Below are 23,619 nucleotides of genomic sequence, written 5' to 3'. Positions count from 1 at the left end.
GTGCCTGATCTGCAGTCTCTCTCCCAGCTCTGAGAGCTCATTGCTAGAAAGATACAGGTGTTTTCCCTGAGTGAAGGCAAGAGCTTGGCCTGGGTCTGGGTCCCAGCCTCTGGAAAGTTCCCAGACAAGGTGATGCCTCCCAACACTGCCCATCCAGACTTCCTGGTGACCTGATGGGCTAAGATGACTCTTCCTGCCACCATTGCTAATGACATTACATGATCATATCAAGGTTCCCAGAGCTGCTGGGAGGGGTGGACCGGAAAGAAAATCAGGGAGAGGAAAGTGGGCCCCTGGTCTGCAAAGCAGGCAGCTGTCAGGGAGGAGAGTGGGTATCAGCATTCAGCTGGCACTGGGGGTGGGACACTGGACTTAAAGTTTCATCCTTGGGGATGTTGACAGGGGATTCTGCAGGAACTGGTGGCATCCTGGGTGGGTTCTTAGTGAGTTGGGGCTGTCGGTCCTTTCCTGATGGTGTGTCTGCTATGGGACCTCTGTTGCCGTGGGGACAGCCTCTTCTTGTCTTACAACTTCCTGCCTCCACTACTTGGCCATCAGACATGGCTGATGTATCTGTGTGAGCTAGGCCATAACTGGCAAGCAGAGGCTACAGGAGGGAGCCTGTAGGACCTCCTGGCAGAAAAATGGGTGAGGCAGAGGGCAAATCCCCAAAGCCAGCCATCAAGGACTGATGTGGCAGGAAGAGAGGAGGGCACACAGAGGCTTTCATGGGGCCCAGAGCTGTGCAGTCCTCACTTGTAGGCCGAGTCTTCAGACTCTCTGGGAATAGAGTGTGAAGGAGCCCTGATGAGGGGACTCTGGTAATCTTGGCCCAGACTGTCACTGCCCTGTCCTGAGCTGTATCTCTCCCAAGTCAGGTTGGGCAGAAGCTGTCTTTCTGTGGCTATCAGAAAGTAAAAGGTTTCTTTGGAAGTAAAGGGTGCCCTTAGACCAGGCCAAGGCATGGGTCGAGCTAGGGGGTGGCATGGGACCATAGAGACAATTTGGGTGAAGCCTATGAGGTGCTGCCAGGGAAGGGGATTTCTTATCTAGAACCAATTAATGGTAGGACAACTGGTGTGGCTGACATGTAGCGCTAACTCAGAGGTGAGACTCCTGACACCAAGGAATAGATGACACCATGGCAGGGGAGGCCTCAGTCCCTCCTCTTGGACATGGGTAGAATGGAGGCAGCAGGTGGGGTCTTGGGGGAGGAAGTTGCTCTGCTGAAAAGACCCACACTCCTCTACTTTGGGTACAGAAGTCATCAGGAATGGTGTCCCCCGGGGTGCAGACATTCTGGGACTTGGCATAACTCAGGGTCTGGGCCAAAGGGCCCCCACTCAGGGGAAGGACAGGCCTCCTTTCAGGAGGGATGAAGTGGATCGGATGCTCTACCCAGCATGCAGGAGGGAGGAAACGAGGCCTTGCCAGAGACAGGAGCTCAGCTGTGAATAAGGAAGGACTCAGATTCCAGATAGGGGAGTTATGTCCCAGAAGTCTGCAGGGCAGTGTGTCAGAGCCCTCTTGGCCTCCATGGGGTCTGGTATCAGACTGGCTTAGCTTGCAAGGGAGTCTGGGAAAGGCAGATCAGTGAGGCAGCCACTGCTGCAAAAGAGCTTCCAGATGGACAGTGAAGGGAAGAAGTTATGGATCATGGCCAGTGGACTCAGCCAAAAAGGACCCCATAGAAAGTCTGCAAGGGGCTTGGCTATAGAGAGAACCGCAAGAAAACCTCAACCTGGATAGGCCAGGGTTGAGGGGTCTTTGAGGACAGGAAGGAATCATTGCAGGGCAGCCCTGCAGGAAACAAAGAGCCAGTGGTTCTGAGGAATGTGATGGGGTCGGGGGGAGGGGATAGAGCACATTCAGCATGGACAGACACAGCCCATGGTGAGAAATAAAGTCCCTGATGGGAGTCAGGCCAGAAAAAATGTCCTCCGCCCCTCTTGCCCCTTGACCCTGGGCTTTCTCTGCTTCTGGGAAAGGTGGGGGGAGCAAAGCTTGTCTGATCTTGTTCCGGAGGGTCGGAGCCCAGTGGGAACCAAGCAGTAGGAGGTGAGGTGGGGGCTGGATAGCAGCTGCTGCAGCTGGAGACGGGCTTGGGGCCCAGATGGCAGTCATCCTGCTGAGCAGGAGGAACCTGAGGGAGGGTAGGGCAGATGGTTGGGTAGCCGGAACCTCCCCAGGCCTGATCTAGCCTGGAGGGGTAAGAAGACTACAGACATAGAGGCCACCCGAAGTGACCATCAGGAATGTGCTGGGAGGGAACATTCTGGAATGTTTCTCTCCTATACAAAACAACATTGCTCCCCCAACCAGGAGGCCTTCTCCCAGAGAATGTTCCAGTGTCCAGAGGGCAGTGACTGGTCAAGTTTAAACTTTCCCTAGGGAAGGCAGGACCCACAGGCAGGCCAGACCTGTAGGTACCTCACAGAAGGCTAGTGTGGGAAAGGCAAGAGATGAGGGGCAGGGAAGGAAGGGAGAGGGGGCTTCTGGGTGCAGGTGGGTTAACTGTCTTGTTCCCTGGGATGCATATGCTGTTGAAGCCCTAAGTCTAAGTATTCCAGTCAACCATCTGCTAAGTGACAGGCACAGGAGGCCAGGGATGAGGAGCTAGCCTGAGTAGGGCTCTCCTGGCTGATTCAGTAGCTGACTTCCCCTGATCTGGCCTGGGTCAGGGGAAGTCATTCCCAGGGGACCTGGGAATTTCAGGTTGGAGCAAGTCCTATGCTGAAGATGAGTGAATCGCACTTGCACTTGGTCTTCACATGAGCTCTGGTTTATCTCCCTATCATTCTGTGCTTTGGTTAAACCTTTTCCAGGTATTCTAACCTGGCCGGAAGGAGCTAAGTGAATTCAGAAGAAGGCAGAGGCTGGGAGGTGGGGATAGCATCACTCAACATGGCATGAGTGTGGCAAGGACAGCCAAGGGGAGGTGGGTCTCGGGAACCTTGGGTCCAGCTGCTCCATGGGATAATAACGGTGTCCCAAGGTTAGCATTGCAAGGAAACTGTCAACAGGTCACTGCTAAGAGTTAGGGGACAGCCACCTCTTGGGTATGCAGTCTCTCTCCACTGTCACCTACAAGTGTCTGGGACAGAGTCTGTGTGGGGTTCCCCACTCAGGTACAGCTATGAGCAGAATTCCAAGGACAATTTGGACATGGTCAGTGTTGTCCTTGGAAGCAGTCACCAGGGGAGCCTACAGAGCTACTTTAGCAATGCCACTGCCACCTGTACATACTTCTGAACCCTTCTGAGCCCTTCTCTGGCAACCTCAAATGGAGTTCTCACCCATCCAAGAGAGGAGGCCTCACCTTGTTTTTCCCTAGAAAAGCACAGTGTCTAATTTGACATCCAGCCTGACTCAAAGATTTCACTCCATCCTCAGAGGCCAATGCTTTTGGGCCCACTGAAGAATGGGCCTCCACAATTCCCAACCTTCCAAGAGGATATGGGGTGACAGTGACACCTTTAGAAAAAGAGGGGGTGAGTCAGAGTGAGTTCTGCAAGGGGGACAGTGGCAGTGGGGAAGGACCTAGCTCAGTGAACTGTGGCTGCAGGGCAGGTGTTGCCAGGCTCTGTCGACATCTGACACTGAAATGCCAAACCCTGTAGCCAGGTCATTTGCCTGAGGTCTCCCCACTGTGCACCGGCTGAGAGGACCGATCTCACACCAGGGACCGTCAGCAGCACCAACAGGCTGTGTTTTTCCAAAAATGAGGCTTTTCCAAACCTAGGAGTGGACAGATGTGACTCTACATCATCCTACCTATCAGTTTTGACTACAAAAGTTGCTAAGTGGAGAAGGTATATTACATATGCTTGCCAAACGGATGGCATCTCTGAAAGATCAAAGGTTTATAATGTGTTGATTTCAAATTTTGTAACATCCTTCTTCCAACATGGTACTGAGGATTAAATCCAGGACCTTGTGCTTGCTAGGCAAGAGCTCTACCACTTGAGCCATGCCCCCAGCCCTTTTGTTTGTGTTTTGTTTTGATATAGGATCACACTAACTTTTCCTGGGCTGGCATTGGACTTGCCATCCTCCTGACTCCACCTCCCAAGTAGCTGGGATTGCAGGCATGAGCTACCGTGCCTGGCTAGAAGCCCGTCCTTTAAGGATGATGGAAAGGGCTGGTTGAGGTCTCTGCAGTTTCCTGGTCACAGACTTCACTCTCACACATGGACTGGGATTCAAGTCCTAGCTCTACCATTTTCCAGCTGCACTTATGAGTGGCCAGCTAGCTACTTGGTGATGGGCCAAAAACAAAGGCAATAGTATCTTCCATCGTGCTAGGGCACCTGCTTAACAAAGGCTAACTGCTGATTCTCCCAATGTAATCACTGGGAGCTTCAGGCTGGGCTCCATGGACTTGCCCAGGGAGGAGACAGGGAGACCAGGAAATGAGGTTCTGAGGCCTCTTATCTCTATCTTCCCAGAACAGCTCTGCTCTGACCTATAGCTGAGAAAATATTTTAACTCCTAAAGCCTTCTAAAAAGAGCTTGAAAATCCCCCTACTAGATAATGCCCAGCACCCCTCCTTCCAATGAACCTGACGTTTGTCTAGGATCAAGCTAGGGCTCTCGATCCATCCCCAGCCCTCCATGTCTCTCTCTGCTGTCCCAGCCCCGCCCGGCCCTGCCCACAGCTGCAGCCGCACCTGGTGAAGCGGACTTCACAGACGTTGCACATGTATGGCTTCTCCCCAGTGTGGGTTCTCATGTGCCGAGGCAGCTTCCCGGCCCCCATGATGACCTTGTGGCAGATGGGGCACTGCTGAGAGGCCTTGGGCTTCAGCTTGCGCTCCTCCACCAGAGGCCAGGGTGGGAAGAGGCTCCCTAGGTGGGTGGCACTCAGGAAGTTGAGATAGGCACCATAGTCATTCTCCGCCTTGATGGGGCCCAGTGGTCCCCCGGGCAGGTCAGGGAACATGTCCTTGAAGAAATCACTAGGAAAGGGTGGTGGTAGGGGTGGAGGCAGCTCTTCCTTCTCCTCTTCCTTGATCTTCCGGTTCTTGATGACTAGATCCAGTGGTCCACTGTCCATGGGCTGCTCGGGCAGCTGGGCAAAGGCACCAAAGTCCCCTGGCCAAAGGTGTGGGAAGAAGTCTGGGGCAAATGGAGACAAGGATGGTCTCCTGTCAGGGATGTTGGCTTTGGGGTACAGGTTCTCCCTCAGCAGAGATTCAATGGAGAAGTCCCGGATCACCCCTAGATGGCCAGGGCTGCCAGCTGGGAAGGAGTCAGGGAAGTCCCTGGGTGTGTCCGAATAGGCTGTCTCCGTGAGATGGTCTGTTTTGGAGGGACTTTGGTGGCAGTTGATGTCCTGGGGGTCAGGCAAGTTTTCTTGGTCTGCAAAGTCCTCTGTATCATCATCGTCATCCTCCTCTTCTTCCTCTTCCTCCTCCTCTTCGTCCTCCTCATCATCATCATCCTCGTCATCATCGTCATCCTCCTTGTCGTCCTCCTCGCCGCCATCGCCACCTGGCTCCATGATCTCCAGACACACGTTCACAATGCACTGGATCTCCAGCATCCTGGCGGCATTGAGGATGTGCTTGACATTGGAGGTGGTGATGGTGAGTGTGGAGGTGTAGGCGAACTCCAGGATGGCGGCCAGGGCCTCGGGTTGGACAAAATCGATCTCGTAGACGTAGGGCTGGCTGGTCAGGCTGCCAGCTGTGAAGAGTTTCTTGAAGTACTTGCTGCAGGCGGCCAGCACAGAGCGGTGAGTGCGGTACTCCTGCTCCTGCACCACCAGCAGCACGTCGCACAGCAGCCCAGCGTGCCGCTGCTCGTTGAGGCTGCACAGTACCTCGCTGCTGTGGTTGGGGAAAGGGATGCCAATGAGCTCGTCAATGCCATTGGCCATGTTCTCAGCCAGAGCTCTGCAGGGACACAGAGAGGAAGACAGGTTAGTGAGCACAGCGGGAGCGGGGCTTAGCACCACTTGCCCGCTGGCATAGCTCCCCCTCTGCTAGGAACGACCATCCTACGTGTCAGCTCTGCTAAGCCTCACCCGCAAGTCTCAGCTTAAGTCTCTGCACCCTAGGACTCAGCTGAGTAAGGACTCAGCAGTGGGTGTCAGCTCCTGAATCAAAGCCACAGCAGCTCCTGGAAGGCTTGATTCACTGGCTGCCACTTTGTTAACGTGGAATTGTGGAATACCAGAGCTGTACGAAACCCAGTTGTTACATGTGCTCTGAGGATGATGTCCACCTATCGCACAAAGACCGCCCAGTGCTGCTGCTGAGAAAGGCTCTGGTTTGCTTTACAAATCCTAGGATGCTATATAAAAGACTCATATTTTGCACTGTCTACCAGGAAGCTTAAAATCAATTTTTTGGCTCATTTTCAGCAAGTAAATGGGGGCCTTGTGGCACATATTTTGCTTCCTGACCTTACTCCTGGCTCCATTGTAACTGGTGGAGTTTCCTTTCATTTGCAATTCTTGATATTTTCAAAAATACTAACGTCCTAAATATGCATGTCTATGAGCCATTCACTTATAAATAGACATTTAAAATCAATGTAGATGTAAGTGCACTGTTAATTAATTTATCATGTCTGTATTTTGTTAGCCTCACATATATATATATATATGCCCTGTGGAGAGAAGCTGCTTCTGAGACATCCTTGTCACGAAGACATAATGACATCTTTGTCATTTTGGAGGGTCCCTGACTTACGATGGTCTGATTTAGGATTGTTTTGACTTTACAGTGGTGTGAAAGTGCACCCATACAACTATTCTGTTTTTCACTTTCAACAGTATTCAATGAGTTATGTGAGATATTTGACACTGTTATAAAATCTGCTTTGTGTTAGGTGGTTTTGCCTTACTGTAAGCTAATGCCAGTGTTCTGAACATGTTTCAGGTAGACGAGGCTAAGCTATGATGTTTGATAGGCCAGGAATATTAAATGATTTTTTTTTTGAGACAAGTTCTCACTATTGTAGCCATGCTGGCCTTAAACTCTTGGTCTTCCTGCCTCAGCCTCCTGTGTGCTGGAATTATAGACGTACCACTATTCCTGGCGTTTTTCACTTATAATTTTTTCAGCTATCCATGTGTTTATTGGGACGTAGTCCCATCATAGCCAAGGAGCATCTGTCTATATGTTATGTGTGAAGTGTGACCAGTGGTGGCCACCAGGAGAGAGTAGGACAGTACAGAGGACAATTGGTGTCCCCTCCTTTCATAACGCTCAGCCTCTGCTACAGTAGGTAGGACCCTTTTACACATGGCAAAGCCTCAACATGATCCATGGATAAATCCTAGAAAGGGCCTGATCATTATCTTGGTACAATCAAAATGAGAAAAGAAAAATAAAAACTGCAAGCCCCACACTCCAGTGGGAGGAGCTCTGAGGATCCCCACACATCTATCTTATAGAAGTCTCACCTCTGGGAAGGCAGAGGCAGGGGAAGGGAGGAGAGATAAGTGCAGGCCCACAATGCAGAGGTTCCAGGGAGCCAGTGGGCACACAGGGTGCTGGATGCTTCTCCTCCAACCCCCACCTTCCCCTGCATCATGGATCAGCATCGACCTTTTCTAAGCAGTCCCACCTGGACGGTTGCTTAGGAGGTTTCCCAGAGCCTCCTACCTTCTCATCATTAAAAGAACCAGAGACTACAGGCCATGCCATTCGTCCCTAATTATTCCTTGAGTCCTCTCCTTCTTCCAGGCACTGCCCTGAGTTCTGAAGATGCACAGAGAAAACCAAGAAGGCTCTGACCTGACAGAGCTAATGGAGACTTAGCAACTGTGATAAAAGTAGGGTTTGCTTCACCAAAGAGATGTACAGATGACAAATAAGCCAGTTTATTTGAAAAAGTTGTTAACCATTAGAGAGATGCAACTTAAAACCACAATAACTTATTGCTACACACCTATTAGAGTGGCTAGAGTAAAAAATAATGAACAACTGGTAAAGAAAATGGATCACTCATATAGTGCTGATGAGAAAGCAAGATGGTCCAGCTTCCCCGAAGACAGGTCAGGAATTTCTTTAAGAGTAAGATGTACAACTGCCATGTGATCCAGCAGAGGCACTGCTGTGTATTTATCCAGGGAAATGGAAACCTTTTCTTCATGAAGCCCCAAACTGGAAACCACCGAGGCGACCTTTAGCTAAGCGCAATGTGGTACGTCCGTGCCCCTGGAACCACATTTTCTGCAATGAGAAGGAACAAGCCCTCCATGAAGGAACAGCCTGGATGGGTCTCCAGGGAAGTAAGAGGGGGAAAAAGCCAATCCCAAAATGTGTGGTCTCATTTATACAACATTCTTAAGATGACAACATCATAAAAATGGAGATGGGTGAGTCAGGGGCTAAGGATGGTGGTGGTGGGAAGGAAGTGAGTGTGACCATGTAAAGGGCAACAGGAGGTACACAGTGCTCCGGAAATGTTTTGTAAAACCAAGATTTTATTGATATCAATCTCCTGTTTGTGATATTGTACTGTGGTTTTGCAAGATGGTAACTGTGCGGGAAATTGAGTAAAAGGTACATGGGATATCTCTATATTATCTTTCACAAGTGCATGTGAATTGACAGCTCTCTCAAAATAAAAAGTTTAAAAAAACCATTCCCTCTAAAATCAGGAACCAGACAAGGATGCCCCCTATCTCCACTCCTATTCAACATAGTACTGGAATTCCTAGCTAGAGCAATTAGGCAAGAAGAAGGAATAAAAAGAATACAAATAGGTAAAGAAACTGTCAAAATATCCCTATTTGCAGACGACATGATCCTATACCTTAAAGACCCAAAAAACTCTACTCAGAAGCTTCTAGACATCATCAATAGCTATAGCAAGGTAGCAGGATATAAAATCAACGTAGAAAAATCATTAGCATTTCTATACACTAACAATGAGCAAACGGAAAAAGAATGTATGAAAACAATTCCATTTACAATAGCCTCAAAAAAAATCAAATACCTAGGTGTAAACCTAACAAAAGATGTGAAAGACCTCTACAAGGAAAACTATACACTTCTGAAGAAAGAGATTGAGGAAGACTATAGAAAGTGGAGAGATCTCCCATGCTCATGGATTGGTAGAATCAACATAGTAAAAATGTCGATACTCCCCAAAGTAATCTACATGTTTAATGCAATTCCCATCAAAATTCCAATGACATTCATTAAAGAGATCAAAAAATCTACCATTAAATTTATATGGAAACACAGGAAGCCACGAATAGCCAAGGCAATACTCAGTCAAAAGAACAATGCAGGAAGTATCACAATACCTGACTTCAAACTATATTACAAAGCAATAACAATAAAAACAGCATGGTACTGGCACAAAAACAGACATGAAGACCAGTGGAACAGAACAGAGGACCCAGATATGAAGCCACACAACTATAACCAACTTGTCTTTGACAAAGGAGCTAAAAATATACGATGGAGAAATAGCAGCCTCTTCAACAAAAACTGCTGGGAAAACTGGTTAGCAGTCTGCAAAAAACTGAAACTAGATCCATGTATATCACCCTATACCAAGATTAACTCGAAATGGATCAAGGATCTTAATATCAGACCCCAAACTCTAAAGTTGATACAGGAAAGAGTAGGAAATACTCTGGAGTTAGTAGGTATAGGTAAGAACTTTCTCAACGAAACCCCAGCAGCACAGCAACTAAGAGATAGCATAGATAAATAGGACTTCATAAAACTAAAAAGCTTCTGTTCATCAAAAGAAATGGTCTCTAAACTGAAGAGAACACCCACAGAGTGGGAGAAAATATTTGCCAGCTACACATCAGACAAAGGACTGATAACCAGAGTATATAGGGAACTTAAAAAACTAAATTCTCCCAAAACTAATGAACCAATAAAGAAATGGGCAAGTGAACTAAAAAACTTTCTCAAAAGAAGAAATTCAAATGGCCAAAAAACACATGAAAAAATGCTCACCATCTCTAGCAATAAAGGAAATGCAAATTAAAACCACACTAAGATTCCACCTCACCCCTGTTAGAATAGCCATCATCAGCAACACCACCACCAACAGGTGTTGGCGAAAAAGGAACCCTCTTACACTGCTGGTGGGAATGTAAACTAGTACAACCACTCTGGAAAAAAATTTGGAGGCTACTTAAAAAGCTAAACATTGATCTACCATTTGATCCAGCAATACCACTCTTGGGGATATACCCAAAAGACTGTGACACAGGTTACTCCAGAGGCACCTGCACACCCATGTTTATTGTGGCACTATTCACAATAGCCAAGTTATGGAAACAGCCAAGATGCCCCACCACTGACGAATGGATTAAGAAAATGTGGTATCTATCCACAATGGAATTGTATGCAGCCATGAAGAAGAATGAAATGTTATCATTTGCTGGTAAATGGATGGAATTGGAGAACATCATTCTGAGTGAGGTTAGCCTGGCCCAAAAGACCAAAAATCATATGTTCTCCCTCATATGTGGACATTAGATCAAGGGCAGACACAACAAGGGGATTGGACTTTGAGCACATGATACAAGAGCACACAAGGGAGGTGTGAGGATAGGTAAGACACCTAAAAAATTAGCTAGCATTTGTTGCCCTCAATGCAGAGAAACTAAAGCAGATACCTTAAAAGCAACTGAGGCCAATAGGAGAAGGGGACCAGGAACTAGAGAAAAGGGTAGATCAAAAAGAATTAACCTAGAAGGTAACACCCACGCACAGGAAATTAATGTGAGTCAACTCCCTGTATAGCTATCCTTATCTCAACCAGCAAAAACCCTTGTTCCTTCCTATTATTGCTTATACTCTCTCTACAAGAAAATTAGAAATAAGGGCAAAATAGTTTCTGCTGGGTATTGAGGGGGTGGGAGGGAGATGGAGGGGGTGGAGTAGGTGGTAAGGGAGGGTGTGGGGACAGGGGGGAGAAATGATCCAAGCCTTGTATGCACATATGAATAATAAAACAATAAAAAAAAAAGAAAAGGGTTCCTTTAACAACAACAACAAAAAGAAACCAATGGCAGGAAACAAACCTGAATCAACTAATTGTCCGCCCCCCCTTCTATCTATTCTCTGTTTACTACAGGATGAGGCAATGGGGGAGGAGAAGCTGGAGCTACTTTACTAGAGTGGTCAGTGAAGGCTTCCTGGAGAAGGTGTCATTTGAGCTAAGACTAGAAGATGAGAAGGACCTGGCCATGGGAGGATGAGAGGAACAGCAGGCACAGATTGGGCAGGCCCACCTAAATGCTTTTGGTCTAGGGGCCAGATTCTATTCTCAGTGACTCCATTTAGTTTGGTTTTTGTCAGCTGACAAACCATTCCACTTCTGCACTTCTCTGGGGACCATGTCCACCTAGCCCTCCTCACAGTATGGAAGAGTTGACAGATGCCCTTCCTTCTCTGGCCAAGGAAGGTGTCCCCAGGCCACACACCTCAATATGCTGTGCCATGCTGCAGAGAGAGCTTGGAGCTCTTCCCTGCCATCCAGAGGATGAGAGAACCTCTTAGTGGCTGTGCCCCATCATCCACTCCTCACCTGGAGCCGTGTGAGTCAGAAGGAACACATAGGGCTTAGGAAACTGGGCAGTCTGCATGACTAGCCAGGTGGCTTCTTCAGGGCTGCCCAGCCCAGGAGGTGGCTTTGTGAGCAGCTGGCCATGTGTCTGAGGCCTGGATCTGAGGGGAGACCCAAGTCTGAGCTCTATTTAATTTTGGTTATATGGTCTCAGTGCAGTGTGACCTACTGTGCAATGAGCAAGGGGACCTGAGGACACCTGTCCTGGGCCCCAGCTCCCTGCTTCAGACACTCAGGACTCCTAATAGGGTTGGGAGGTAGGGCAGGGCCACCTCTAGCTTTACACAATGGGTGTCCCAGATGCTACCACAGGCCTACCATCCTCCCCAGGCTTGCTGGGTCTTTGCAATTCAGGATCTAGCTCTGATTGTTGTTACCACTCCTGTGTCACAGAGGAGGAGAATACACACATGGAGATAATGATATGGATGGGAGGAGGCACCAAGAGCTGTGCTGGCAGCCTGCCTGCCAAGACACACAGACACACAGCTCCAGCTGCTGCCTCCCTCAGGCAGCAAGTTAGCCAGGAACACCAGTGTCTCTGCTGTCACCCAGTAAATGGCCCAGACTGTGGGCATTTCAGAGTGTGCAAGGACACCTTTGTGGTACACTGGGGATGGCAAGGGTAAGTAACCCTACTTTCCAGGGAGGTTATGCAGGCGGGGGCTGATAGACCAGCTGACGCCCCCTAGGCTGGCTGGGCCAGCCTCAAGAGCTTTCTTAAAACCTTGGGGAGGGGCTCCTTTCCCACCCCTAGGAAAATGCTTGTCAGCTCCCCATGCAGCCTCCTCAGCTCTGTGGTGGTGCTTTTGGCAAAGCTATGCCAAAAGGGAAAAAAGAGGAGCGGAGCAGAGGAAATGGAGCTGAGGCTCAATCATGCCTCTCCATCGTCACCTCTGCATGGCTGTGACTGTACTCACCCCCTTCTGACACGCCCCAAGTGTCCTGCTATGCCCCCTACTCTCCAGTCCCTGGGCCTGACTCCTGTTTTCAGCCTCCAAGCCTTTGCTCATGCTGTGCTTTTGATGGGAGAACGGCTGATAATACACATGCCCAGATCCACATCTCATGAATTCCAAGGTCCCACTGGGACAACCCCTCCTCCTGCCCTCCGTTCTCCATCTAGCCTTTGCTCTTCTGAACACCTGATGATCCCTGTCACTTAGGTGACTCTGAACTGTAGCTAGTTTTATGCATGTATGGGCATCTCTGCTAGATATTTAGATTTTTGTTGTTGTTGTTATTTGTTTTTGTTTTTTTTCTTTTTTTGGCGGAATGGAGGTTTGAATTCAGGACCTTGAGCTTGCTGGACACTTGAGCCACACTCCTGGCCCATTTTTTGCTTTAGGTATATTTCAAATAGAGCTTCATGTTATTCACAGGCTAGCTGGAACTGCAATCCTCCTATCTATGCTTCCTGTGTAGTTGGGATGACAGATGCACGCCCAGCTTTTTATTGGTTGAGATGGGGTCTTGTGAATATTTGTCTGAGCTGGCCTCGAACTATGATCCTCCTGAGTAGGTACGATTACAGTCATGAGTCACTGAACCTGGCTTAGAGCCTTAAGTTTTTTGAGGGCAGATACTACTTTAAACACTCTGCACATTGCCTGGCACATAGCTGGTGAAAGTCTATTGTGGGGTTCCCCTTTGTAGTGCTGAAATTCTGTTGTGCAGGCTGTTCCCTATACATTGGCATTCTACCTAAGGGGGGGTGTGGTGGCAGATTCAAAGATGGTCCCCAGTGATTTGTGCCTCTTGGTGGCATGATTTCATGCCTTTGTGTGCTCCCCTTCACGCCTAAATAGGGTGGACCCATGTGATCAATAAGATCTATGGAACTGATGACACGTGACCTCTGAGGCGGGGTCATATAGACATCACTATTTGCTTTGCTCTCTCTTAGATCATTCACTCAGGTAAGTTGGTAGCCATGTTGAGAGCATGCTCAAGCAGCCCTGTGGAGAGGGCCATGGAGCAAGGGACTGAGCCTCCTGCCAACAGCCAACACCTACTTTCCACTTGTGTCAGTGATGTGGCTTGAGATCGGCACCTCCAGCCCCCATCAGCCCCAGCTGACAGCTTGACCGTCATCTCATGAGTGGCTCAGAACCAAGGTTGCTCATGGCAGTTTCTCTTGAAGCACACAAAAGTGTGACACAATAAAACATTTATTCTTGCTTTAAGCCATTCAGTTTTAGAGTTGTTTATTATATAGAAATAAATAACTGATAGAGGGGCACCAGTCATTTCATAGACATTATTGGTCTGTGATTTTTATCATGACAATTTTCTGACAGGTGGCAGTTAATTGTCTCAGTCTAACAAAATTAGAATGCTTCAGGTATAGTGGCCCACAACTGTGGCATCAGCTACTTGGGAGGTAGAGATAATTTCTAAGTCAGCCTGGGCAAAAAGTAAGCAAGACCCCCATCTTAACCAAAAAGTTGGGCGTGGTGGTACACACCTGTCTTTCCAGCTACTTAGGAGGATCAAGGTCCAGGTCAGCCTGGCCAAAAAATAACTTCGAAACCCTACTGGAAAAATAAGTAAAGTAAAAAGGGCTGAGGGTGTGCCTCAAGTGGTAGAGCGCCTGATTAGCAAGATGGAGGCCTTGAGTTCAAACCCAAGAACCACCAGAAACAGAAAAAAGAGAGAGAAAATCATATTACATGATAGATGAAAGTAAATTTATTGAGGAAGGGACCTCCTTTTCTAATTCCTACAAAACCATCCTCAGGGAAGCAGGGTCCTGACTCTCAGAGGGGCTTCGCCTGTGAAAAGACTGAGCAAAGCCCTCTGCCACTGTTAGGTAGAAAGCCAAGGTCAGTATAACCCCAGGAAATTAGTTCTTTACAGAGAGCCATGTTTCCTTGCTTGCTAAGGACTTAGTTGTTTAACAATGATAATGTTCCCAAATGCTTCTTAGGGGAATTTCCCACCACTTCTCAAGCTGTTTTTGCCTTCTTATAATACATGTTTTTTGTTTGTTTGTTTTCTTGGCAGTTGTGGGGTTTGAACTCAGGGCCTTGTGCTTGCCAGGCAGGCACTCTACCACTTGAGCCATACTTCCAACTCTTTTTGCCTTCTTAAATGGAGGAGCCAGAGCCTCAGTGTCTCACTGCATGACGATTGTATGAAGCCCCTGGGAATGAAGACTGGCTAGCTGTCCCCTACCTGAGTTTTCAAGTAATGTCTACTTGGGATCTAGAACCAGGAAATTGTAGCTGTGAATTTAGGAGTCTGGTCCAACGCTCTGGGCTTCTGTTTTCTTATCCTGTCATTGGATGGTCACGTCATGACCACGAGGAGCTTGGGGAACGAGGAGGCAACAGGTCCCGGTGACCCTGGACTTGAAGGCTGGTCTGCCCAGCAAGCAACTTCTCACTGTCTTGGTTTGTGGTCTTTGCTTCATTCCTGGGGGAACGGATGTAACCAGGATAGCTCTGGGTTGTTTTTCCAGGCAGGAGACTCACCTCGCCTGGGGGCTGGGAGGGTGAGCTGTGGTCAGAAGGCAGGCGGGGAGCTGCCTCTCACTGGTTCATTGTCTCTTTGGGAAGAAGCTCCTCCACCCGCCTTGTGCTCTGAGAGCTTCCCTTAATACTCTAAGATTCTCATGTCCGAGTAGACTGGCAGACAGCAGTGTCACAAAGGGGATGTTACATCTCTTCCCCGCCATCCCTCCCCTCACCCAAGCCAGGGCATATGTCTCCAAGAAAAGCATGCACAGGGGCAAAAACTTAACTCTTTCTCTCCCTCTTTCAATCTCTCTCTCTCTCTCTCTCTCTCTCTCTCTCTCTCTCCCTCTCTCTCTCTCTCTCTCTCTCTCCCCCTCTCTTTCTCAACAGCTAGTAAAGGCTTGATACAAGATATAAACCTCTGATAAAGCATAGTAAAGTAGATCAGAAATAAAGAGGATAGAAGAAAGACCAGAGCGGAACCCAGAAATGCAAGAGAGGTAAAGGGGAAGAGTGAAAGCAGTGTTACCTTTTTAGGTACAGTCACCATTCCAGAGGATGCAAGGCCTAACTTAGCATGCCCTGGGCCTCTGCCTCCGTGGAAGGTTCTAGAAACTGGGTAGGCCTAAGCAACTTTGTCTGACAAAGGTAAGGTCCCGGGCTATTTCTCTCAGAGAGAGACCTGTGCTCCCCTCTTTCTCTTCCAAGGCAACCAGCACTGTCAATCATACCCAACACTAGCTGTGAGCCATCAGACCTCTAACCCTTCCTCAACAGCACAACTGCAAAAAGGGCCTATCCTTGCTAGCATCTGCAACACAGAGATAGAGAGCAGGTACAGAGAGGGCAAGAAATGCACCCAGGGAAGGCCACACAGCCAGCTAGTGTCAACATTTCAACCCAGCTGCAGTTTGGTTTGGTTTGGTTTTGAGATAGGGTTTGTCCTTGCAGCCAGGCTGGCCTCAAACTCACCACTACCTGCCTTAGCCTCCAGGGTGCTGAGACTCCGAGCATGGCCAGGTTAAACCCAGCTGCAGTTGATGAGAAAGCTCACATCCATTGCCCCTCACTACGTTTGCTCCTACCAAGTCCACTTGAAGGGCAGGGGGATTTGAACCCTTCCCCTGAAGGCTGACTGTCACGCTAGGGTTTAGGTTGCTGAGGTCCACACCCACAGATAACTCAGTGCAAATGGGAGGTGTGGACAGAAAGCAGCTGGACTCCTGTGGGGCAGCGGGGGCAGGGTGGAGGGGCCCAGGCAGCCTTCCAGAAGCAGGGCCTTGTCTGAGCTGTGAAGGAGAAAGAGGATTTTGTTGGACATAGCAAAACCTACCCACATCATTCAAATCTGGGAGGTTTGGATTCTCAGAGCTCCTTCCAAAAATGTGTTGATCCTGGATTCCCCGAGTGGGATCATACCAAAGCTGTTCTCAGCTAGTTAGTTAGCAAGAGGAGCTGGTAGCTAGCAAGAGGCCAGGGTGAGGGCTCTGCTCTCTCTGATCACATCTCATGGTCCCATCACTGGCGGCCTCTGGGCTTGGTACTTACTCTCCTAGAACTGGGTTTGCTCCTCTGTATGGGGTGATGCCCCTCCCTTCCAGCATGACTGCAAGGACCAAATGAGGTAGTTTATCTCACGTGCCTCCTGGTGAAGAGCGGATGCTCAGTCAGAGTCAGAGATTCTGAAGGCCAGGAAGGACACAGGTGCCTAACCCGGCTCTTGGCCAGGAGCCAATGTGCCTTCTGCAATTCTGTAATCCAAGCTACTGGAGCACCTGCCCCTCAAAGACACTCTGAGAGCAGCGCTTCTGAGCTCCCAGGACCACCCCAGAAGGCACAGTGCTTCCTAACCTACCTCTTACCTCTAGGGCTCCTAAGCCAGTGAGACAGGCAAGGCTGGACATTCATCTTACAGATGAGGAAAATGAGTCAGACGGAGGACCCTGTGTCCAGGGTCACACGGCAAATTGCCATCAGAGACAGAACTAGAACAAGGGTGTTTTATGCCCTCCAGTAGGCCACCGTGCCCCCAGATAGGTGCAGTGCTGCCTGGCTTGCTTGGCTTTCCTAGGACCAAGATGTACATCCTTTTCCTGTCCTCTGTTTGTTGACTGGGGAAATGATGAAGTAACTGCATAGATCTCACTGCATGGTGCACAAGTGGCATATGTCAGCGTTAGGCACCGGGGTCACTTGGGTTATTTGTAAAAGCCATGCCCCCCAAGAAACGAGCTGCTCCGGTGCAGAGTCTGTTTCTTCAGTCTGTGTTATCCCCAGAATACCACCAGCTGGGAACTGAGTAGACAATGCATGGATGAGATCAGTTCAAATAAACAAAGGAAATAGACTTGACATCACAAATGTTGATGGGATGTCCCTAACCCTTTGCCTTGGGGACACCTGACATTTGAGCACAGCCTTGTCATTCATAAAACCCTTAGATAAATGGGGATCAGAGAGGCTAAGCGACCTGCCCCAAGTCACACAGCTAAAAAACAGCAGAGCAAGGACCTGGTCTCTGCTTGAGCCCATTGCTTTCTTGTTCTCCATGGCTGCCTTGGTGGTGCGATTTTTGGAAAAATTCTATTACTATGATCCACATGGGAATGGATTCCAGCGCCTCTCTGAATCCTGCTCAGCTCAGCAAATGTGGGGCGCAGTACACTCCTTCTAGCTGCCAAATCCTCAGAGCAGGTCAGCTAAGCCAGCAGACTCCCACTGCGCAGGGAGCTGGCCCCACCCGGTCTCCTGCCCTCAGCTCTTTCCTGCCCAGGCCTGGAGCTCAAAGCCACCTGGTGGAATTAGTGGCTGCTGTACAGGGGCAGGAAGGGTTGTGGGTTTCCTCTCCAGACCTGAGAATGAGGCTGGACAGTGGCTACCTGTGTCCTTTGAACAGGTCTTTACTCCCTGTGGTCTGTCAGCACTGAAACTCACAAGCGAGTGGTAGGCTTGACAGGAGAGAGGGTAGGGAGACCTGGCTCACCCGCATGACCAGCCCCTGTCTCTGCTGGGTGCGCCCCACCCCACCCTTGGCAGCTTCCCCAGGCAAAATGGCTACACCCCTTGGACTCACAATGCCCTTGCATCCGGGCTACCCCAGAGGCTAGGGCCAGCCACATGGGCTGGGAGTCTGGGCAGGGCTATTTCAATTTCCAGCCTGCTCAGGGCCACTGTGAGCACCCCAGGCAGAGTGCCCACAATGGCTGAAGCCAGCCCCACCTGTCCTGCCACCCTGCCAGGACATGCCTGCAGCCTCAGTCCCTGGCTCAGCCGGGCCTCATGAAGCCCCCCTCTGCCCCCCAAGGTCTCTGTGTGGTGGACCCTGAACTTTCTTCCTCTGCCAAAGGCGATGGCCTTCCAGATGTTTCCTTACAGCTGCAAGGCAGGCCCTCCCCATCTTCCACAATTATGCACCCCTGCCTCTTCCCTGCTATGCCTGGTCCCCTCCCACGTCACAGGACAAGACCCAGGGGGCCAAGGCAGAGGACAGACTTGGGTAGCAGGCACCCCCGAATTCTCACTCCAGCCACAGAACACTTCACATGGGGCCTGAGGTTTTTCTGAACTCCTGCAACCAGGCGCTCTGCCCCTGCTGCAGGTTCTCTATGGAGTTCCTAAGGTCCCGAGGCCATGTGACTGTTGAAGCCTGACATTCAGAAAAACTTGCTCACACTCACTTTGCTTCCAGTGTTTGTCTAGGACTTCTGTGGACAGGTGATTTTTACACCCGTTTGGCTGATGAGAAATACAAGCTCCTGCTGATGAATTGACACCCCTTCCCGAGGTCACAGAGCTGGCTGAACGACTGAGATGGCAAACCTCCAGGCTCTGTCCACCATATCATGCTGTACCCTGTCAACCTGCGCCACTTCTTCAGCCTTCTCCCATCTCAGCTTGGGTTTGGTTTGGTAACCTTTCAAGCTGTGTTCTTTAATTATTTATTCATCCTTTATTTATTACAGGACAGGAGTGATGGAGAGGGAAACTTGTTTTCTTTTAAGAAAAATTGTACACCTTTTTCTTTATGTTCCAAATAAAGGATTTACTACTTGTGTTTATTATAAGCGATTTCCTGAGCCAGAAAGCTCCTTGGGAGGCTTATTAAACCTTATTAAACCATGGAAAATTTAGACAATAAAATAAATCACTTGTTTCCCATAAACAGCACTAGGCACGTGTTACTGAGTTTCTGAGTCCCCACTGGCCCTGGCTGCCTTTTCAGGAGGTGTCCCTGGATGGTCTGCAGTGGCTCCCTGCAGCCTGCACCAGCACAAACTCACAGCTCCCTGGAGGCTGGGGGACAGGAGCCCTGGTCTTTGTAGCATTTCTGTCCCAATGGGCCACCTCTGTGCACGAGGAGAAATGGTTTATACTTTGCTATTTAAGAGGGTATGTGCGGACACCTTGGTCATGTGATAGCGTATTTCTACGGTTACTAGGGATATTTTAGTATCTGTTCTAGAAGACATGAAGACAGCTGAGCAACCTCTGAGAGCACTATGCCTGCATGCCACCTCTGCCTATGTCCTGAACCTCCCAGTGTCAAGGACAGGGCTCCAGACGCCAAGTCTGTACTTTGGAGCCTGATGACTTTACACTGTGCAGAGGTGAAAGTGGGGCCAAGTGAAGGCATCAGTAAGAGTAGAGAAAGGCCGAGAACGTGAAGAGTAGAGACAAGGAAATGCCCAGGGGTTGCGGTTAGCAGAGAGGAGCAAAAACACTTTGGGGGAAGAACTATAAACAAAACCTCAGCTCTGCCCTGCGACAGATTGGTGGTGTGATCTTGTAAAGCTTCGGTTTCTTCCTCTGTTAGACTAGTGGGCGGAGAGGCCTTTGACGGTCCTATGATGTCTTCCAGCACATCCACTTAAATATTTTGATTCCACACGGAGCCTTGCATTCCAAGGTCATGAACAGCTCAACTTTGGATGTCTTGGGGCTGTTGCACCTGACTGTGGATGACCTGTGACCTTGACTCTACCCTTTCTCCCCACTCTAGGTCTCTCAAAGACCCTCTCAAGTGACACTGGAACATAAGTGTGAGCGCATCCTGGGCTTTCACAAGAGAGGGCTCTACATGGCTAAGGCTGGGTTGTCATTTGACCGTACCAGTAATGGGGTCTGGACAGATTGGTAAAGAGGCTTGCTGTGTTCCCTCACCCTGGCCAGAGGACGGGTGAGGAGGCAGACTCTGGGTCTGTCTTTTCTCCTCCCCACAGTGGCCAAGAGTGGTCACAGAGCTTGGGTGGCTCTTCTTCAGAACAGACATAGGTTCATTATGGATAACCCCATAGACCAGAGGACAGATGGGGGCAGAACTCATCCTGACAATGTGCTGACTACAGGTGTGCTTGGCCAGTTGCAGTACAGGAGACAGAGGGCTTCAGTCTGCAAGTCCTTCCATTTTGACTGAATCCAAGTTGTGACTAAGAGGCATAGAGTGCTCATTCAGTGCCAGTCACTGTCCTCAATATTTTACATGGTTCTAATTTCATCTCCAAAGCTCCATGAAGTGGCTTTTATCAGCAGCATCATCTCATGTTTCAAATGGGGAAACTGAGGTAAAGCTGAGACCTGAAACCAAGCAGTGGGCCCTGTATCTGCCATGCTGCCTCTCTGTGGCCATCTTGTTTACCCATTTTCCTAAGTGTTGGAGAAACAAGAGTGCAAGGGATGAGGCTCCTGGCCTTAAGACCTCATGGAAGAGTGAGAAAAAGAGACAAGGAAAGACCCCAATCGAGTGTTCTGTGCTAGTCCAGGGGTGTGGATAGGGCATCTTGGGTTGAGGCAAGGGATCTTCCGGGCTCAGGGAGGGGATTCCATAAAGGAAGTGAGGCCTCAAGGCAGCTGAAGGCATGGAGCCAGGAAACAGAACATTCCAGAAAGGGGAACAGCATGTGCTCGGTGAGGCACAGAGGCTGAGCGAGCAGGGCACGTGCAGACAGGATTACCAGGTAGTCTGGAGTGGTGCTAGGTTCAAACGTTGAAGGTGTGTGAGTTCAGGGACAGACGGGTATGGAGGAAGAGCTTGGATGGCAGCACATCAAGAGTGGATGGGAAGGTGAGGCCGGGAGGCAAGGAGCCTCCCAAGCATCTGGACTCTGTTAAAAAGGCCACAGAAGGTTATGGATGGGAGGGAGTCTGCTTGGCGCTGCATTTGACGAAGGTGTCAGTAACAGGCAGGCCAGGAGGGGGAGGGAAGGACAGCCAGCAGTCAGTTAGGAGCTTGAGTCTTCTGACCCTGGCAGCTGTTCCTCATTATTCACGGCCACTCCCTACCCTTCTGTAGCCCCAGACCTTGTGCAGGATCCGGTTTGGGAGCGGCCCCTGTGGGGTGGCAGCTGTGAGAGGAAGGAGGTCAGAATCACAGCCCAAGCCTGTCACAGAAGTGAGATGTCCTGGTTATGCCTGGGCCCTTGAAAAAACACTTCTGCCTTCCTCCTTTTGTGCACCTCAATTTGGAGACAAGGCCTAGATCAGGGGTCCAGCCAGATGGCCACAAGATCCTAGCCCTGCTTGTGTTTTCCAAAGGAAGTGAAACCTCCGATTTGCCTCTAAACTTGCACTTTTCTTCTAAGCAATTGCCATCCACCATGAGAACTGCCTGGCATTTGGTTGGCAAAGAACATATTAGAAGCTTGCAATTTTCAGGCTTAATTGCACAGCTATGTACAATATTATTATATGGAGCTTTTATTGCATGGAGAAAATCCAAGCATTTCCTCTTCCTACATATACCTGAGTGCAGACTCTCCTCTGTTGTAATTTCCTCCCTTGCTCAGTGCAGATACTGAGGGCTAAGAGCCCTTCCCAAGGAGGTGAGGTGGACACTCGGTGTCTTCCTTAATTAACAAGTGCTCCCTGTGTACTTGACCTTGGCTTCATGATCTGCCAGGCTCTACAGAACACCCTACATACACCTGATTTGGAGGGCCTCTGGGTTCACTGAGTACAGAAGACTAACCAATAACAAAATATTACAGAGCAATAGAAGCCTTAACGAGTCCAGGATGGGCAGGTCCCAGCAATCAGGGATATAGGAGCCAGTGAAATCAGAGGCAATGTCTGGGCAGGCTCTAAAAGCCAGGCCACGGCCACGGTCATGGTCACAGAGGAACTGCTTGATGGTGCACAGTAAGTCCAGCTCTCCCCTGAATGTTTGGAGCAAATCTTAGGGGACAGGAGCTCCATTTATCCCAGCTGCAGGAGCCCCACTCCAAGGACTGGATATTTTTCAGTCTCAAGGAAGAAGGCTGAACCTTTCAGCTCCTCATAGAGTCACCACGCCCAACACACGCTCCCAGCCACCACCATTAATCCATTTGCTCTGAGATTTTTGGTCTCCAGACAGCCATAACTTACAGTGAAGATATTCTTAAGGCACAAGAATCTCCCCCATCCCATCCCAGCTCAAAGAAGCCTGGCTACCCACCATGAGCTAGAATGGGCACGGTAATTCCTTCTCACTTTGGTTGATTGCTTCCCTGTGCAGCCTCAAGCTCAGAAATGTTTCATAAGAAATACAAGGTTAAAAAAGTTAGAAAAGAACTGGCAAAACCCCCCATTATTTGTAGATGATATGATTGGGTACTTTCCTATATGAATAAAAGCCAAATTCAAAAATGTGTTAGACGACCCCACTTACTTGGCAACAAAGACAGAAACAACACCTTGAAAAAAGGTCATAAGAAACAAGCAAGATTCATAGCAAGAAAATTAAAAAAAAAAAAGACCTATTAAGTCAAGAGATAGACCTTGTTCTTGGATAGGGAGTCACAGTATTGTAAAGATGCCAATTCTCCCTAAAACACTAAATAAATGCAATATGACCTCAACAAAAAAAATCAAGCAGAATTTCTATTGAAATTAGAGAATCTAAAGCTCACATAGAAAAATAAACATTTAAGAGAAGCCAAGAAAGTTTGGAAACAGATCATTAATAAGAATAAGGAGACTAGCCCGGAGTAGCTCTTCCAGATATGAAAACACATTAGAGAGCCATAAAAATAAAATATTTGGTATTGGATCATGAACAGAGAGATATAGCAACAGAAAGTTGCTATGATCACTCCATAAATAGATTCACATAAATTCATATACATATGAATTTAGCATGTAATAAAGATAGAATTTTATTTTTTATTTTACAAGAGTTTTCAATAAATGAGAATGAGACAATTGACCAATTCTATAGGAAATAAAAGAAAACAAGATAAAACTTGGATCCCTCTCCCTTCCTCACACCTTAGACCAAAATAAATGGCGTATACAGCAAAAATTCAGAAGTGAGAAAAATCATGAAAAGAAAATATTAGAGGAGATTTTTTTTTTTTAGAATTACAAAGAAAAATATTTTTCTAGGACAAAAAACCCAGGGCTAGCAGGTGAGGCCCTGAGTTCAAACCCCAGTACCACCAAAAAAAACAAAACAAAGAAACAAAAAACAATAGCTCTTTGCCTAGGACAGAAAACCCAAAAGTCATAAAAGATTGATAAATGTGATTAAATAATGATTTAAAGATTCATACAAATCAAAAACCCCATATTAAAGTCAAGACACAAATAAACTGGGCCAGTATTTGAAAAACACATACGATGAAGA

General features: G+C 48.6%; 1 protein-coding gene across 5 annotated transcripts in view; it reads right to left on the bottom strand.

Annotated features, from left to right (window-relative positions):
- The window catches only part of Zbtb7c (zinc finger and BTB domain containing 7C), a 326,604-nt gene that overhangs the window by 7,779 nt on the left and 295,206 nt on the right, over window positions 1–23,619 (bottom strand). For all 5 annotated transcript variants that reach the window (XM_074069857.1, XM_074069858.1, XM_020159586.2 and 2 more), the window contains one exon: window positions 4,671–5,897. In XM_074069857.1, the coding sequence (XP_073925958.1) occupies window positions 4,671–5,881 (1,211 nt within the window). In that variant the 5' untranslated portion in view covers window positions 5,882–5,897. The remainder of the gene's footprint in view (window positions 1–4,670; window positions 5,898–23,619) is intronic.

This window comes from Castor canadensis, chromosome 4, assembly GCF_047511655.1.
Source record: "Castor canadensis chromosome 4, mCasCan1.hap1v2, whole genome shotgun sequence".
NCBI lineage: Eukaryota > Metazoa > Chordata > Mammalia > Rodentia > Castoridae > Castor > Castor canadensis.
This window is presented reverse-complemented; position numbering and strand designations above follow the sequence as displayed.